Source organism: Neoarius graeffei, chromosome 13 (genome assembly GCF_027579695.1).
Source record: "Neoarius graeffei isolate fNeoGra1 chromosome 13, fNeoGra1.pri, whole genome shotgun sequence".
Lineage (NCBI taxonomy): Eukaryota > Metazoa > Chordata > Actinopteri > Siluriformes > Ariidae > Neoarius > Neoarius graeffei.
This window is the reverse complement of record NC_083581.1, coordinates 31,565,502-31,583,788: the sequence shown is the minus strand read 5'-3', so window position 1 is coordinate 31,583,788 and position 18,287 is coordinate 31,565,502. Positions and strand designations below refer to the sequence as shown.

The following is an 18,287-nucleotide window of genomic DNA, read 5'->3' as shown; positions in this document are numbered from 1 at the left end:
CTGACTCTACCGAGCCTGAATGTGTCACTTTCAATGTTAAAAGCATCAATTATGAATGAACGTGCCAATCGATTTTTCAGATTGAGTTTTGCAACAGGATAGCAAAACTATAGGATGTGTTGGTATGATCCCAAGTGGTTAGTGAAGGTCAAGGTTCTGGTAATGCAATAACAGGAACGGGTGGACTCCTGACTTTTGCATTTATATAGGGCATGAGAAGGTCGAGTAGTCTCTGTTGAATGGATCTAATTCTTTGTTACAAGTAGGGAGGGCAGACTAATGCCTTGCACAATGCTTCCACTAGCTAGTGACGTAGTCCACTTTAGGAGAAAATAAGAGGCTGTCAAGTGAGGTCCTTGTTTCTGGAGCACAAGTAGGCCACGAGAAACTCCTGTGCTTCTGTGTCATGATCACTAATGCAAGTTAAGCTGGAGTCGGGGGGTGGTGACATGACCGTGATCCCATGGTATAATTTAGAGCTTTTAGTTCTGTTTAATCTCTTTTATTATTATAAAGCTTTAGTCAAAGCCTGGTCCATTCGTCCCACTGAAATCCCAGCTGCCCCAAAGCCCTCATTTAGATGCTAGTTTTGCACCAGTCCTACACCTTTCTTTTACACTATTGCATTCTATTAGCAGAGCAAAGTTGCAAGGAGATATTGGGAATGCTGTAAAAGACTTTGCTGTATTTACAGTATAGTAACATCAGCCATAACATTAAAACCACTGACGGGTAAAGTGATTTATGTTGTTACAGTGGCATGTGTCAAGGGGTGGGATATATTAGGCAGCAAGAGAACAGTTTTTGAATACGTGTTGGAAGCAGAAAAAATGGGCAAGCGTAAGGATCTGAGTGACTTTGACAAGGGCCAAATTGTGATGGCTGGATGACTGGGGCTGAGCATCTCCAAAATGGCACATCTTGTGGGGTGTTCCCGGTATGCAGTGGTTAGTACCTACCAAAACTGGTCCAAGGAAGGACAACCGGTGAACCAGCAACAGGGTCGTGGGTGTCAAAGGCTCACTGATTGATTCACATGGGGCACGAAGGCTAGTCCATATGGTCCAATCCTACAGAAGAGCTACTGTAGCACAAACTGCTGAAAAAGTTAATGCTGACACCTTTCTGTTTTAGCCAGCATTAACCTGCAGCAGTTTGTGCTACAATAGTTCTTCTGTGGGATTGGACCATATATACCCCTTTTCCACCAAATCAGTTCCAGGGCTGGTTCGGGGCCAGTGCTGGTGCTGGTTCACAACTTGTTCAACTTGCAAGCCAGCTGAGAACCAGTTTGCTTTTCCGTAGCTCGCGGTGCTAAGGGAAGCCACGTCAGTTACGTCGCTGTATACATCAGTTATGTCGCTACGTTTGCATAAACCTTGGCGCGAATATCAAAACAAAAACAATGCGGAAGAAGCAGCAACAACAATAATAATAATGGATGACTTCGCGTTTGTACAGCTGCGGCTTCTTGTCGCTTAAAAATGGCGATCTTTTGCAGTCTTGTTATTGTTGCTGGTTTTAACAACTCCGCCCCCCGCTGACGTAAGCAGTTCTTTCCTCTGGCCCAGCAGAGAGTTGGTGCTAGCCTGGAACCGTTTTTTCTGGCCCCAGAGCCAGTTCTTTGTCAGTGGAAACAGAAAACCCGGTTCCAAACTAAGCACTGGCCCCGAACCAGCCCTGGAACTGCTTTGGTGGAAAAGGGGCAATAGATTAGCCTTCGTGCCCCATGCAAATCCATGACCCTGTCACCACTTCACCGGTTGTCCTTCCTTGAACCAGTTTTGGTAGATACTAACCACTGCATACTGGGAACACCCCATAAGAGGTGCCATTTTGGAGATGCTCAGACCCAGTCATCTAGCCATCACAGTTTGGCCCTCGTCAAAGTCACTCAGATCCTTACGCTTGTCCATTTTTCCTGCTTCCAACACATCAACTTGGAGAACTGACGGTGTTCTCTTGCTGCCTACTATATCCCACCCCTTGACAGCTGCCATTGTTGCAGCATAATCAATGTAATTCACTTTACCTATCAGTGGTTTTAATGTTCTGGCTGATTGGTGTATATACTAACAAAAGAACCCATGTGGCTTTGATTTAGTGCCCAAACTAGACTGCCAAGTCCTTTTCTCATACACGGTCTCTCGCAATGAGTTTACCATTTTGACAACCACTACTAGATCCAGTGCTGTATTCAGCTCTTCACATTTTTTCGTTGCAGGTAAAGATGATGTCTGAGGAGACCCAACACCGAGCGCTTGAGGAGGACCTGGAGTCAGAGGAGGGGGATCTGGAATCATATCTGGAGGAGGAGAGCAGCAGCGAGCTCCTGGAACGTGTCCGAGAGCTTCAAGTGAGTCATGTTTCTGCGTTGCAAAGACACCGTGAGAACAATTCTACATCTTTCATATCTGTTCAGTGTCAGAACGCTGAATTACAAGTGTCTTTTATTTTTGTCCAGGCTGAGAACTCGTCTCTTTCCCTCGCCAATGAGAGCCAGAGAGAAGCTTATGAAAGATGCCTGGATGAAGTGAGTTTTGACATCCTGAGTTGATAGAGATAGCGCATTGTTTTATGTCTTATTATTTATTTATTTATTCCACACTGTTCCCTGGTTTAGATACTCTCAAGGTTTTCTCCAGTAAGAAAATAAATCACAAAAAAAAAGACTTTGTCCTTGAGCCTGATGGCATTCCCTTTTAATAAAACCAGTCTAGTATTTCTCCACTGTAAACAATGGTGTATGAACATGGCTGAATCTAAATGGCTATCTAAGATGTCTCTTGTGTTTTTAACATCGGTAGGTAGCCAATCATGTCGTCCAGGCTTTACTCAACCAAAAGGTAAAGCTCACCACTCTCTTCATTTGTTATATTAAAACGATCTGCTTGTATGCTGCGCATTGTAAAGGGCGACAGGTGTCCGTTTAAAGGAACAGTCCACCGTACTTCCATAATGAAATATGCTCTTATCTGAATTGAGACGAGCTGCTCCGTACCTCTCCGAGCTTTGCGCGACCTCCCAGTCAGTCAGACGCAGTCAGACGCACTGTCACTCCTGTTAGCAATGTAGCTAGGCTCAGCATGGCCAATGGTATTTTTTGGGGCTGTAGTTAGATGCGACCAAACTCTTCCGCGTTTTTCCTGTTTACATAGGTTTATATGACCAGTGACATGAAACAAGTTCAGTTACACAAATTGAAACGTAGCGATTTTCTATGCTATGGAAAGTCGGCACTATAATGACAGGCGTACCAACACCTTCTGCGCGCTTCGGCAGCGCATTGATACGGAGCTCAGACATCAATGCGCTGCTGAAGCGCGCAGAAGGTGTTAGTACGCCTGTCATTATAGTGCGGACTTTCCATAGCATAGAAAATCGCTACGTTTCAATTTGTGTAACTGAACTTGTTTCATGTCACTGGTCATATAAACCTATGTAAACAGGAAAAACGCGGAAGAGTTTGGTCGCATCTAACTACAGCCCCAAAAAATACCATTGGCCATGCTGAGCCTAGCTACATTGCTAACAGGAGTGACAGCGCGTCTGACTGACTGGGAGGTCGCGCAAAGTTCGGAGCAGCTCGTCTCAATTCAGATAAGAGCATATTTCATTATGGAAGTACGGTGGACTGTTCCTTTAAAACTATTGCCATCCTTCACTTTTAGTAAACGAGTGTGTTCACGTGCTGTTTCAGGATCTTTGGGAGGAGTGCATTAAGTTGAAAATGCGAGTGTATGATTTGGAGAAGCAGAACAGAACACTGTGTGAACTCCTCCAAGAGAAACTGCACAATCAGTCATGTGTACATCAGCAGGTAAATTATAACGAAAACATTTCAAGCAACGAGCTGAAGCTTTCTCTCTAGACAAAGCTGTGGTTTTTGTAGTAGCTTTCCAAAGACTGTATTTAGACGCCCTATTATGTTTGTGTTTATTTTGCACGGCAAATTGAGGAAAATGTGCACTTTCCTGTTTACTTTGGTGGTGGGAGGGTATTTTTCTGAGGGAGTAAGAGAAAAGCTATGCAAATCAGAGATGCATTTTCCAGATATAAAGTATACTGCTAATGTACACATAATGTATCACATTATTAAACAATATTACACAAGCAAGAATCTCGCTGTAAGTAATCACAGCTGTGCCGCTATTCAGAATAACAGCATTTCTGTTGCTTTTAGGCAACAATTCTGAATACAGAGTAACTGATGGTTCAGACACAACATGGCCAAATGTTATGTTATTCTTATACCCTGTCCACACTAGGGATTTTGTACCGATACGATACTACTTTTGTACCGCAACACCTGTCCACACTAGCAACTACACCGGTATTGTAGCGGTATAACTGTATCGGTACAAAACCCACAAATGTATGGGTTTCGTACCGGTACTGTAGCGCTTTGCTGTAGTGTGGACAGATGAAGCGGTTCTGTATCGATACAAATATAATGCGCAAAGTCACACACCTCAATCGATGTCTTCGCTGAATAAAATAGTGAAGAACGGAGATTCGTTTTCTTTGTTTCTTTCTCAACTGCCTCGCGCGTTTTATACGATTCAACTGAATAAATGACCACCAGAAATACAGACTGTACACTGACAACAAAAAGCACACACGCGTTGTTTCATCCGGCATATTCTCGGAAGGAAGTTACTCGGTAACCACGGAAACATTTCGCGCACGCGCATTTCAACTACCGTGAAAGAAAACCGCAAACATTTCTCGCTAGTGTGGACAGATGCACTAAACTGTACCGCTATACTTTGTATCGATACAGTTATACCACTATCGTACCGGTATATATGTGAACACAGCATTAATTTTTGGTCTGTCAACGACAGAGTTCATAAAGAAGCTACAGCTGGATAGAGCGTTACATGTTGTCATGCAATGCACAGGCTGATTGACAGCCTGTATTAATGGTTTTATTGTAATGAACTATTGCTAGAATTGAAATTTTATGTCGCAAACACAGACAAGTGGAATGATGCAAGTAGTGTAATATACCAGTGATGTTGTACTAAATATTCACACTCTCTTGTAATGCCGGTCATCCAGTCCAGTTAGTGGACTGTTGTATGAAATAGAAATGGATAATCCACTACAGAACTAACACGTCTTATTGACTCTTGAATTCAGACTGGGTCCTGCTTGGAACACATTTCTGAGCTACAGCACACTGATTCAAACAAACAGATTGAAACTCAGAGGAATGCACAATCCAAGGTAAAAACAGTACATGAAGATCTAATAAACCGCAATAGTTATCACAAAACAAAGCATCGTAAAACATGGCGAACCTTATAAATAACATTTTTGGTTAAGGTTTAAATGAAGTGTACACAAACTCATTTTGTTCTTATCTGTATTTAACCAAACCATATTTAGGGTACGGGTAAATTATGAAATGTAACTTATTCTTTCCTTCAAATGTTTGTCTGACTCTAAAGGGAAATGGAGAGTGTGCAAAAACTTGCTTTCCTGAAACCCAAAGCTCCACCACATCCATGGACGCCTTATCTCCTTTTCTGAAAAAGAAAGCACACATTTTGGAGGTCCTGCGCAAAATTGAGGAGACAGATCCTCTACGCTATCATCGTTCCTCTGGAATCGCTTCCCTCTGTGAATATAGCCAAGCTCTGGTCTCTAAGGACGCTGTATTGGCTTGCAGAGACAACTCACCCAGGTGCAATGTGACTAAAACGCATTGTCCCCATTCCTGTTCAGATGTTTGTATTTGTATCAGTGGAGCAGAGCACAATAGTCTAAAGTGTGGAAGCTGTAACACATGCCTGCTTCTATCCAATAAGGACTCAATCACTCTAGCTAACAGTAGCCACAATTGCTGCACTTCAAATGCCATTACTATTGACAACCTCAACCTGGCTCTGCCCGAATTTCATAAGAACCAAGACTTGCAGAGCCACGTGAAGCCTACTACGGGTACTAGTGAACTCCTAGTAATCAGGAAGTCTGCCGATTTGTCTGTTCTTTCGAAGGTAAAAGGTCTTGAACCATCCAGTGAACTTTTATCAACAGAAGCCTCTGACTCTAACATGGCAGTACCTGAAAAAGACCGTAATATAGTGCCTGATCATGCACCAGCTAATTCCCTTGCACTGTCAGAGAAAGAGACAAGAGATAATAGAATATCGGATGTTTTATCGAACTCTCAATTATCAAAAAGTGGCAACACTGCCAGTGAAAAGATTAGTCATGAGAGTACAAATGACACAAGTACTCTGGAAACAGACTTTAAGCACTTAAAAACTGTATCATTACAGAAGCTTGAAAAAGTCACAGATGGTGAAGAATTTCTGCAGAAAGGGGATATCGATGTCCAGTCAATCACCTCCAAGTTACCTACTCTTGGTCTAAAGGACAGATTGCAAGACACGTATAGTGAGGTAGAAAGTAGTGAACCTGTGCATAAAGGGCTGCTGTTTTCTCCCAGTGAGAATCATACAGCATCAAGAGTACTAGATGAGATACGTGTCCCTGTGAAGGACAGTACAGCACAAGACCTTCAGGCTGATGGATCTAAACTTGTGAACCCCAGCCAGGTATGCATACGAGAGGTCAAGTCCTCCCCTTCAAAGCTGCTTAAGTTTCTCAAGATTCCCACCCTTGGGGAGCGTGCTCCAGTAGCCAATCCTCCCCGTCTCAGCCCTCAACTAACACGTAGCTCAAAGATCCCTTGTCGCAGTAACAACTATGAGGTGCATCATTCACCGGTCGCTACCCGCAAAGCGACCACAGCAGAAAGACAAAAACAGCCACCTTGTCCCAAATCGGAGCCTTATCCATCCACCCATTCTGCTCCAACCTCTCCACCCCTGTCTGATGATCCACCTCCGGTGGTGCCAAAAGAGCTTAACTGTGGCATACCAAAAAGCAGTCGAGGAGGCAAACCTACACAGACTGCCCCCCCACAAAAAACACCCCAGAAAATACCACACTATGAAAATATTTCTGATCTCTCCAATACTAGTGGCTCAGACATATCCCAAGTTCTTGGAGAGGTGAGCTCTGCTCTCCGTTATGCCAGTTCGAACACAGAAAAAGTTAAAGGAAAGACAGGAAGTTTTGGTCTGGAGAGACCCACAAGTTTCAAATCTCAAAAGGACTCTTCACTAGGCTCTGACTTCTCAGACCAAGAGGAGAGCCCAGACAGCCCTGTATGGCATAAGCAGGCCAACCACCGCAGTTTACCTAGTCAGTCATCTTCACAGAAGTCACAGATGTGTGCCATGAGGTCCAAAAGCCAAGAGAAAAATGAGTTGGTGAAAGACCATATACAAAGTGCAGGATCACCCATCAAAAAGAATGATCCACCACCCATTCCCAAGAAGACAGGTGTGGGCAGACACTCGGGTGAATCCAGCCATTCCTTTAAAGAAAGACTAGCTGCACTTGGCAAGCTAAGGAACCCAGAAGAACCAGCTTGTTCCCAGGCAGCTGACAAAAAAGAAATGCCTGCACGAACCAGTGACAAAAGCAAAGCTGCTGACTATAAAACTGAAGAACATAAGCTCTTAAAAAGTACAGATTCTGTTGAAGAAAAATCATATGTTTCAGGTCATAATGACAATGCTGTCTCAAAGCTTTCTGACCAAGGCATCAAATCAATGCCTGCAAGCTCTACAATCTCTAAGTTGGAAAATGAATCATCTAAAATGTCCCTTGCAAAACCAGAGAGCCCCAAATCTAAAATGCCTGCACTATCAACCAATTTGGAAGCTGCACAAGCTTTGCGTAGCTATGCTAAGGGTTCAGCACCACATAGTCTTTCATACAGTGGGAAAAACCTTTCTAGTCCCCACAGTAGCAGCCCTAACAGGATTCCTTTAAAATCTCCAACTAAAACTGTACCACCATCTTTGAATCGAGATGGGAAACCAAGCCAGGAGCTTCCAAGGTACTTGTCCAAGTCTGAAGACCGAAGCCAATCCCGAGCCAGTAAAAAGAAAAACTCATTTGGGGAGAGCCTTCCTCCTCCACCTCCAAGGCCAACAGAGTCCGTTGAAGAAAAGAGGCACTCTGCACCAAGCCCTCAGTCCTCCATTGAGCAAAAGGTCATGAAGGGCATTGAGGAAAATATGCTGAAGCTTCAAGAACAGGACAAGAGTCAAGCACCTGAAGTTAAACAGAAGGCTTCCAGTGGAATTGCCAACTGGTTTGGCTTGCGGAAAAGTAAGCTGCCAGCTCTTAATCGGAAACCTGAGGCTTCAAAAGGCAAAGATGATAAGAGAGAATGGAAACTCAATATATCCTCAGGGGGAAAGGATTCTAAAGTGGCTACTAAAAAGCCAGAGGGCGAGAGCTTGAACATATCCATGTTAATGGAAAAAGCGGAGGGGCTACACAAAGCCCTGGAAGAGGAACGTGCCTATGTGAATGGTATTGCTATGGACCGACAAGGAAAGGGACATTCCTGTGAGGTGGTGATGGATCAAGCTCAGGGGCAGCTGTCTGTAATGTACAGGGGCGTGCCATCGGACAACTTCATGCAGCAGCTGCTTAACCGGTATGCATGATGTGGCAAGTTTATACATTTCTACTTGCATATTCCATTATGCATCTAGCATTCTCACTTAGTCATGCATTCCTACATTTGCATCCACTGACTAAGGGTGTGTAATAGAAATATTTCAAATGCTTTTGAATAATTAATACATTTTTTTGTTCTTATGAAAGGGTGGATGGAAAGGATGTTGGAAGTGTCTGCGTGCCTCATCGACGCTTATCGTTTGATTGTAAAACCAGGCCGGTCTTCAGCCATCATAGCATAAGTGGTGTTTGTCAGACCAGAAGTAGTGAGGACATGGAAAAGGTAAAATCATAACAGCTTGGCTGTCACTGGCAACAATTGAAAGGCACGCCTTTAAAGGAACAGTCCACCGTATTTCCATAATGAAATGTGCTCTTATCTGAATTGAGACGAGCTGCTCCGTACCTCTCCGAGCTTTGCGCGACCTCCCAGTCAGTCAGACGCGCTGTGACTCCTGTTAGTAATGTAGCTAGGCTCAGTATGGCCAATGGTATTTTTTGGGGCTGTAGTTAGATGCGACCAAACTCTTCTGCGTTTTTCCTGTTTACATAGGTTTATATGACCAGTGACATGAAACAAGTTCAGTTACACAAATTGAAACGTAGCGATTTTCTATGCTATGGAAAGTCCGCACTATAATGACAGGCGTACTAACACCTTCTGCGCGCTTCGGCAGCGCATTGATACGGAGCTCAGATATCAATGCGCTGCCGAAGCGCGCAGAAGGTGTTAGTACGCCTGTCATTAAAGTGCGGACTTTCCATAGCATAGAAAATCGCTACGTTTCAATTTGTGTAACTGAACTTGTTTCATGTCACTGGTCATATAAACCTATGTAAACAGGAAAAACGCAGAAGAGTTTGGTCGCATCTAACTACAGCCCCAAAAAATACCATTGGCCATACTGAGCCTAGCTACATTGCTAACAGGAGTGACAGCGCGTCTGACTGACTGGGAGGTCGCGCAAAGCTCGGACAGGTACGGAGCAGCTCGTCTCAATTCAGATAAGAGCATATTTCATTATGGAAGTACGGTGGACTGTTCCTTTAAATTCTATCCTAAATGTTACAGTAATCATTCTAACTTCTGTGGTTTGTCCCAGGCCGCATCTTTAATGACTAAAGTGGATGGTGTATCCGATGAGAACCTGGCTGATTCAGTTCACCATGAGCACTTTCCAGGTAGGACTGCTGACTGATGCCACAGTCACTTACCACACCAAGATGATGTATTTGATGAATGGTGGGTTAGTGTATGACCTCATAAACAGGCCTAGACCTGATCATTCAGTACAAGATTGCTTGACATGTTTCTTCCTGTGGCTTTTATGATGAGTCACACCTGCAGAGCAGTAACGTTCCAATATATTATATGATTTCACTTTTATCTGATTTGACTTTGTGGCAGTTAAGCAGAACATGCTAACAGAGGATATTTTATCGACAGAATATTTATATTTCGGGTGTCTTATTTGAGATACATTAAGTTTTTACCATTTTTGAGGGCATCAGATTTACATACACGATTAACACGCTCTAAGTTAGCAGTTGCCATATTGGTATCATGGTATCATGATGCCACAAGTGATATCATGGTATCATGCATTTAGTTGAACTGTTTCAATATCAAACTGGTTTTTACAGGCTCTGGAATTTCCACACACACCCTGGATAGTGGTATTGGCACATTTCCTCTTCCTGACTACAGTGTGAATGCTGGATGTAAAAGTGTCCCCAAAGGGAAGGCCCAAGGGGAGAACGATCCTTCCTTTCCTCAGGGAAGACATGGCTCAGGTATTAAAATTCCCCCCAAAGCCTGGACTTTGGAAAGAGAGCTGTCATCTTTAGAGGAAGATTACATCATGGGACAGGAAATGGATAGCACCCCACTGGAGGGCAAGATTGCACCCAACCAAGTTGCTGACACGGGTCAAGAAGGTACTGATGATATATTTATTGGTGCATTGTGTTTTGCTTCAGGTGTTTTGCCTTTTTGGAGAAGGTCTGATAAGTTTACGATACACTGGGCCCAGTACCAGCTCAATGATGATGATCAACTATCAGTGGCGGCTGGTAGTCTTTCAAACAGGGGAGGCTGGTCGGTTACGATATTTCCAGATTTTAAAAGAAAAAACACATCAATTTTGCCCATACTCTTGCCTCTGATCTGGCTGATTGTTGGCAGGGTCACAAACTGTGAAATAACAGTTTCTTTTGGCCCATTAGCCTACTGTCCAATATACATGACGGTGGTGTTGGGGGGGGGGTATATTTTAACATTTTATATTTTAAAATTGTGGCATGTTGTTTAAAAATTTATCATTATTGAAAGCAGCTCTTTGTCAGGAACCTCAGCAGTAACAGCAGAGTGTTCTGGAATAAGCACAAGCACTGACCTTGGGGAGCCAAACATAGAGCTGGGTGCCACACATTTCATTCAATGACACTTTCCCTATATTTTACTTATTTTGACTGAGAAATGTTTTATTGACAATTTTGATAACCCTTCACTTTTAATCCAGGTCTGTAGTGTGAAATGTTCTCGGCTGTGTTTTTGTTTAAAAATGTTTTCCGAATTGTAGCTGTGTTTAATTCATATCCAGAGAAATATATATTCCAATATAATATACTCAGCATAAACATTTTAAATAGATTCTATATTTTTGGTCCATCCATGACATATTACTAAAGTAGCCTATTTACTGTTGTTGATGTGGGTCACTTGCTGTTAGCCAATTCACTTTCTCGTACCAGGAGAGCTGAAAGGAACGAGTATTATTCCCTACCTTTTTCACCAAGTCAGTTTGAGGCGTTAGTCTACCCTGCTCTTTAATTTTAATTTTTTCCTCGAAAGGAAGACTGGCAAATGGCTTTGCCAAAATTAAATCAGCAATGCTTGGCATCCGTGCGCAGCTTTCTTGCTAGCTGACTAGCCCCCTCAAGTTCAAGTTCAGTCACTCAAATAAACGAAATTTCTGGAACTAAGATAGCAAACTTGACAACACTATATTTACACTTTATTTACAATGAAAATATATACAAACTAAAAAAGCTGGTAGAAACCGTATGTAATGAATGAAATCGAAATGTAAGCTGATCTCTTACAATACACCACAGCACTTGCGAATCCGCATGGGACTGAACTGAAATTCACCGCTGCCTGTCTATATTTGAAATGAGCTGTCAATCAAAGAAAATATCCGGCCGCTTTCACCAATCACCAGTCTCCTCGCGGAAACTGCCATGTCCCTCCCACTGTGAGGCTCGGAGTCCGTGGGCGGGCGTTTTCGCAGTATTTGCCCAATAATAATTGGCTTGCATTTTGAGATTGAAAAGCGCATAGCTCCCAAATGCCATTGAAGTCCACTGAGGCTGGGAGTCCGTGGGCGGGCGTTTTCGCAGTATTTGTCCAATAATCATCTTGCATTTTGAGATTGAAAAGTGCATAGCTCCCAAATGCCATTGAAGTCCACTGAGGCTGGGCTGCATCGGGCTGTCACGAGGGGGAAAAACTCACGCACACATTAGGCGAACTGGGGAAAGTTATAACGGAATGATTTCGCACTGTAGTTGGGTTGAGCACATATATTTCTATGATTCTGGATCTGAAATAGCAATGTTATAACTTATAACATTGCTATTTCAGATCCAGAATGTTTAGAGGAGGCTGAGCCTCCCTCGTTGTCTTAGAGCAATTGCCCTTGTCAACTATAGAGCTGTTCCCTTTATAATCGGTCTTCCAGTCAAATGTTTTATACTACAGGGATGTTGAATTCTCCATTTTGATTGGCTAGAAGTTGGTAATTTTCTATAACTACAAGGCAAATTACAAGTTTAAAGTGTTCACAGGGTCTTAAAAAGTATTAAAAGGTAATAAATCAACTTGGTGAAAATTAAGGCCTTTAAAAAGTATTAAAACGTCTTAATCGCTATTTTATGAGGTATTAAATTTTGTAGCTAGCTTTTCCCCCTTGATATGAATAGCTTATTTGTCCAAAGAGATTGTATGCTAAAAGTTTACGTGGCTTTGTTTATTTGTTTTCTAGCCATGTAGCACATGTGGGATTCTTCTGTACAAGCTAGTTAGGTTACATTGAAAGTGTATGCAAGTGAAGCGAAGTTCCATTCATTTTCTTTTGGAGGCAAGCAAGAGTGATCTAGATGAGCGAATTAGATGAAGCGAGCAAAAAAAGTTGGGAAAAGTTTAATTCTGTACAAATGAGGAGTGAATTTTGCCATCGGTGGCCAATCAGATATGTATGTTGTTGACTTTGGTGGCTTGAAAATTGCTCAACTGTGGCGCTGTTTGGTCGTTTAATTTGCTTGGAGGGCCTTGTAAGGGGTTGTTGTTCCTGGTATGTTAGGTATTTAACCCTGGGTCTACTTTAACAGAATGAAAGTTCTGATGTAAAGACAAGTGACCGGATAGCTTACTAGCTTGCTAGTTTAGTCTGTTACACTCGCAACAGCATGCAAACACCGAGCTAAGAGAGAATTTTGCTTCGCTTGCATGTATTTTTAGCCTTACAGTCCTACAGGATGTCGTATGAAAAGGTCAAACATTTCACCTGTGTACAGACCCATTGACTGACTGCCCTCAGTGTGACAATGCTATATAAAGGTCCTTTTATGGATTGTAAACTAGCAAACATAAGGTACAAGTTTAATAAACCTTGCATTTGGGCTAGCCACTCAGTTTATTCTCTTGAGCTTTGTTCCCTCCGGTCCTATCTGAAATCTCTTGTATTGATAGACAGTGATCTGTTGAAGTTATTACAAATTAAGATTGTTTGAGATTGCAAAACTAGTATATAGTAAGTGTAAGTTAAAGGTGTGTTGCTGATGTGAACAGTTACAGCTTGAGGTGGTGTTGAAGTCTTAAAATTTCATTAAAAAGGTTTTAAAAGGGCGGCACGGTGGTGTAGTGGTTAGCGCTGTCGCCTCACAGCAAGAAGGTCCGGGTTCGAGCCCCGGGGCCGGCGAGGGCCTTTTCTGTGTGGAGTTTGCATGTTCTCCCCGTGTCCGCGTGGGTTTCCTCCGGGTGCTCCGGTTTCCCCCACAGTCCAAAGACATGCAGGTTAGGTTAACTGGTGACTCTAAATTGACCGTAGGTGTGAGTGTGAATGGTTGTCTGTGTCTATGGCCAAGTTTACATTAGACCGTATCTGTCTCGTTTTCTTCGCGGATGCACTGTCCGTTTACATTAAAACGCCGGGAAACGGGAATCCGCCAGGGTCCACGTATTCAATCCAGATAGTGTCTGGTCCGGTGCTGTGTAAACATTGAGAATACGCGGATACGCTGTGCTGAGCTCTAGCTGGCATCGTCATTGGACAACGTCACTGTGACATCCACCTTCCTGATTCGCTGGCGTTGGTCATGTGACGCGACTGCTGAAAAACGGCGCGGACTTCTGCCTTGTATCACCTTTCATTAAAGAGTATAAAAGTATGAAAATACTGCAAATACTGATGCAAATACTGCCCATTGTGTAGTTATGATTGTCTTTAGGCTTGCCATCCTTCCACTTGCAAGTGGTAAGTGACTTGCGCACAGCGGCTCAGTCCCGAATCACTGCTCGTGCACTACACTCGCGCGCTCTGTGAGCTGCGCAGGGCCGGAGTGCGCACCCTCCAGAGGGCACTCGCTGTTCAGGGTGGAGTGATTTGGAGCGCAGCCGCTGAGGAGGAAGCGATGAGCCGCACTGACACATTTCAACTTGCGTGCCGAATTAGTCATGTGATTAGCGTATCCGTGTGTTGCTGTGTGCACGCGAATCGTGTATTGGCGTTGCTGTGTGCACGCTAATCGTTTTTATAAACGTTAATCTGATGATCCGCTGATACGATCTAATGTAAACCCCACCTGTGTCAGCCCTGTGATGACCTGGCGACTTGTCCAGGGTGTACCCCGCCTTTCGCCCGTAGTCAGCTGGGATAGGCTCCAGCTTGCCTGCGACCCTGTAGAACAGGATAAAGCGGCTAGAGATAATGAGATGAGATGAGATGAGATTCCTGCATATACTTTGGGTTATTTTTTAGGTTTATTTATTTATTTATTTAGGGTTATCTTGCATGAAATATTCAGTACAAGTTTTAATCCTGAAATGTTGTTTTCTATTCAACTGTATCTGATGAATTATGGAGCATATTTCTATTTTAAGGAGCTGATGTCTGTGGTGGACCTGTCAGATCTGGCTCCACAAAGAACTGGACATTCCCCAACCTCAAAGGATCAGCAGAGCCGGCTGATGTTTATCTTGGAATGGAAGAGGCCTTAGATTCAGTGAACCAGAAGAGCTCATTTAGGAGGGTGAGTCTGCTATTTAGACACATAGATGGCACCAGGGGTGGAAAATACTTGAGTACTTTGTTGCTAGACTAGACGATACTAGTATTATTTGGCGATATTTGAGCTTTATTTGGTTGCTACTGAAATTGAATCTTTTATAATTACATTTTCAAGGAAAAACCACATACTTTTTTACTCCTTACATTTTTATTAAGACCTTCAAAAATACTCGAGCCTCTTCTTTCATCCAGCCAGTGACTGTTCACTATACATAAAAGTCCCTTGGTGTAGGAAAAAAAAATGATCAAGATTCATGCTAATTCATCATCTTTGATGATCTTCTCATGCCGCATAATGTACTTAGGGCTATAGCTATCTGCGTTTCTGAATATGTATAAGCCACTAGACTTGTACATATTCATAAGCGTGGAACTTGAGGCTGAGCACCCCGGGCACACCTCGGTAAAATGTTTCAACATGCTGGAGTACAAAGACTCGTATGAAATGAGGTGTCGTCTTTGCCTCCATACAAGGCACGAACTCCATAGAATTTGAAAAACCATTTTGCGGTAATTTGATGTTAACTGGTCATATTTAACCAAGTTAGACTAGTATTGATTCCAGTACCTAATAATTGCCTGGGCAGGAAGTCAAATTCTAATTAATGGTCAATATTGCTTATTTAGATAATATCTTATGGATTAATTTCTCAAACTTTGTCATGCATGTTAATCATGAAGAAATGAAGAAAGCATAGTTCTTTTTAAGAGGTTTAGATAAGTGGTAAGCTAGTTTTCATATTAAAACACATTTACTTTTTAATACTTTAGTATACTTAAAAGTAGCAGGGTTTATTTATTTATTTTATTATTTTTTTTTTAAAGGTCCCATGGCATGGTGGTTTGTTGATGCTTTAAACGGGCTCGTGGAGGTTTCCGGATGTTATATCCGCAGCCTTTCTCGAAATGAACCCTCGGCACGTAGATATAGCCTCCTGGGAGAAAGCCCCATTTCAGCGCTTTTCCCAGTGCGTCGTTTTGCTAATGAGAAGCAGGAGGCGGGGAAGGGTAGAGGGTGGGGGCGGGTCTTATCATTAATATTCATGACATGTAAACTGTTACCTCTGATTGGCTAACAGCACTGTGACGCTGCCTCCAGTGGGTCAGAACAAGCGGATGTGGGTGTCTTACTATGGCGAGAGAGAAGGAACAAACCGCGAAGGGAAAAATACCGCGCGCTGACGTCATTAAGGTGCGACGCGAGGAAATAAAATAAATTCAACAAATGTTTGGGTTTTTACTGAACAAAAACAAATAAAATGAACGAGTGACTTAAAAAAAAGAATGTGGGTGTCTTTGTAAAAACTGTTTTGATTGGCTATTATAACAGAGCATGCTGCATGCTTTTTGGTTTTGTAGCGCAGAGTACCTGGCTAACTGCAGGAAGCGGTTAGCTGCACAGCTAATGTAGCCATTGCAAGGCTAACGTGGCACCGATTTTAAAACACGGCAAAACGACTTAACAGTTATACACTTACTTGTTCGCTGTTTGAGGCTGATGCGGCAGGGATGCTTGGTACGGACCCAGGCTTCAGTGACGGTTGATGTGCAAAACCTGCCCTGTACTGTCCCAAGTTGTGGAAACATTCATCAGGAAAATGCTTCCGACAAACGTACACCGTCTTAGGTAGACTCGACGGCGTATTATTGGAGTAAATAAAATTAAGCCACTGCGTCTTCAGGGGCTCTCCCGTCGGCAGTAAAAACAGACTCCTTTCTGTGTTGTCACATCCATGTACAGCGCAACTTCAATGTTTGGTGGCAACTTTTGAGCTGGGCGGGCAATCCATACAGTGGGTGGGAATCCAGAGGGGGGGCGTGGGGATCATCTCCCTTGCTGACGTAGGCAAGGGAAGAGTTTATCAACGCGCCGTTTTGACGTGCCATTCTCAAATGTTGGGCATAGTTTGGTTTACACATTATGAAATTTCTAGCCACTGGGGTGACTTAAGAAGGTCAGAGGAACTCATTTTAACGTTAAAAAACCTCAAAGTGAAAATTTCATGCCATGGGACCTTTAAACTTGAATAATTATTCAGTATTTGTTCAATGCCTGGAAGGCATCACACCACCACTGTAATCACTGGATATGTCCAGGCATGGATCTTTTTTTTTTTTTTTATATTCCCTCGCATCTTTTTTTAAATTGAAATTCTAATTTGATTTATGCCATATGTACAGCGCTCAAAGACTAGTGATGCCCCATTCAGGCGTGACAGTGACCCCAGAAGCCTCCCACAGCCGACTCAGGTGCGCAGAAGCAAGGCACGTGCTCCTCTCAACCCAGACCTGGGAAGAGAACTTGGGTTAGAGCTGATGAGAGAGCGGCCTGATGACACACTTTCCCCTGGCCACCCTCAGGTCCTAGAGACCCCGGAATCCCTTAGCGACTCTCTCTATGACAGCCTGTCCTCCTGCGGTAGCCAAGGCTGAGAGGGAATGCCGGTAGCTGAGTGGACCATCAGGTACCAACGTTTTCTAAACCTTAATGCTGGTTACGTCAGGCAGCGTTTTTTGTTTTGTTTGTTTTTGTTTTTTAAGATGGACGCTCACAAGACAGCACTCTTTTAGCACCAGAAGACACCCAGTATGTGTTCCTGCAAGAAATCACCTTTTTATCTGAGAATTTCTACTCTACGAAAGCCAGCGATGTGTGTTTGTGGTGGATTTGAGGGATTTCTATGCTCCTGTCATGTTTTTATAACCGTCTTGCACCACATTTATTCTGATTCAGGAATAGCAGAGTAGACATGTTACCTTTCGGTCACTGAAAGTTGTTTGTAATGATTGGACACTCAAAACCATTACAAGTCTTCCATTTAAAAGTTCTCGAAATTGTCTCTACATGTACATCAGCACACATCTTTCGTTAACGTAGTTGTGTAAAGTTATTGCAAAGTGAATCGTGTATATGTATGTGTTTTTTTTTTTTTTTTAAATAATTTAATATGCATCTGTTATGTAAAAAAAAAAAGATTAATTTGTGTACAATTTGAATTGGACACTGACTTCCATTGAGTCCATTATATATGTTAGGTGTCAAAAACTTGTAGCAATAATAAAAGTACTATCTGTGTGTGATAGCGCTACAGTGTTTTACAGTGAATTTTACTTTGCAAGTATTTATTTAATGAGTGTGGTAAGACAAGACCACATTTTGCTGGTTACTTTTTAGCATTTGTCGCTCAATTTTCTATCTGTTACTGTTTGTTACTATGAAGTCCTCAACGGGGCATTTCACTTAAAACTATGTACATCTCGGCTGGATACTTAAAGTGCCATTCCACCATTGGATGTATTCTTTGGCATAAAATACAATATATTTTATGACAACATGACTAGACAGAGAAATCTTTTAGCTTCAAAATGATATATCAAACA

General features: G+C 42.7%; 1 protein-coding gene across 4 annotated transcripts in view; it reads left to right on the top strand.

The window, feature by feature from the left end:
- The window catches only part of nckap5l (NCK-associated protein 5-like), a 59,441-nt gene extending 41,202 nt beyond the window's left edge, over positions 1–18,239 (top strand). For all 4 annotated transcript variants that reach the window (XM_060937510.1, XM_060937511.1, XM_060937512.1 and 1 more), the window contains 11 exons: positions 2,225–2,356; positions 2,465–2,533; positions 2,808–2,846; positions 3,701–3,820; positions 5,146–5,232; positions 5,457–8,533; positions 8,704–8,839; positions 9,660–9,738; positions 10,201–10,494; positions 14,720–14,868; positions 17,088–18,239. In XM_060937510.1, coding sequence (XP_060793493.1) covers positions 2,231–2,356; positions 2,465–2,533; positions 2,808–2,846; positions 3,701–3,820; positions 5,146–5,232; positions 5,457–8,533; positions 8,704–8,839; positions 9,660–9,738; positions 10,201–10,494; positions 14,720–14,868; positions 17,088–17,339 — 4,428 coding nt within the window. In that variant the 5' untranslated portion in view covers positions 2,225–2,230 and the 3' untranslated portion in view covers positions 17,340–18,239. The remainder of the gene's footprint in view (positions 1–2,224; positions 2,357–2,464; positions 2,534–2,807; positions 2,847–3,700; positions 3,821–5,145; positions 5,233–5,456; positions 8,534–8,703; positions 8,840–9,659; positions 9,739–10,200; positions 10,495–14,719; positions 14,869–17,087) is intronic.
- The last annotated feature ends 48 nt before the right edge of the window (positions 18,240–18,287 follow it).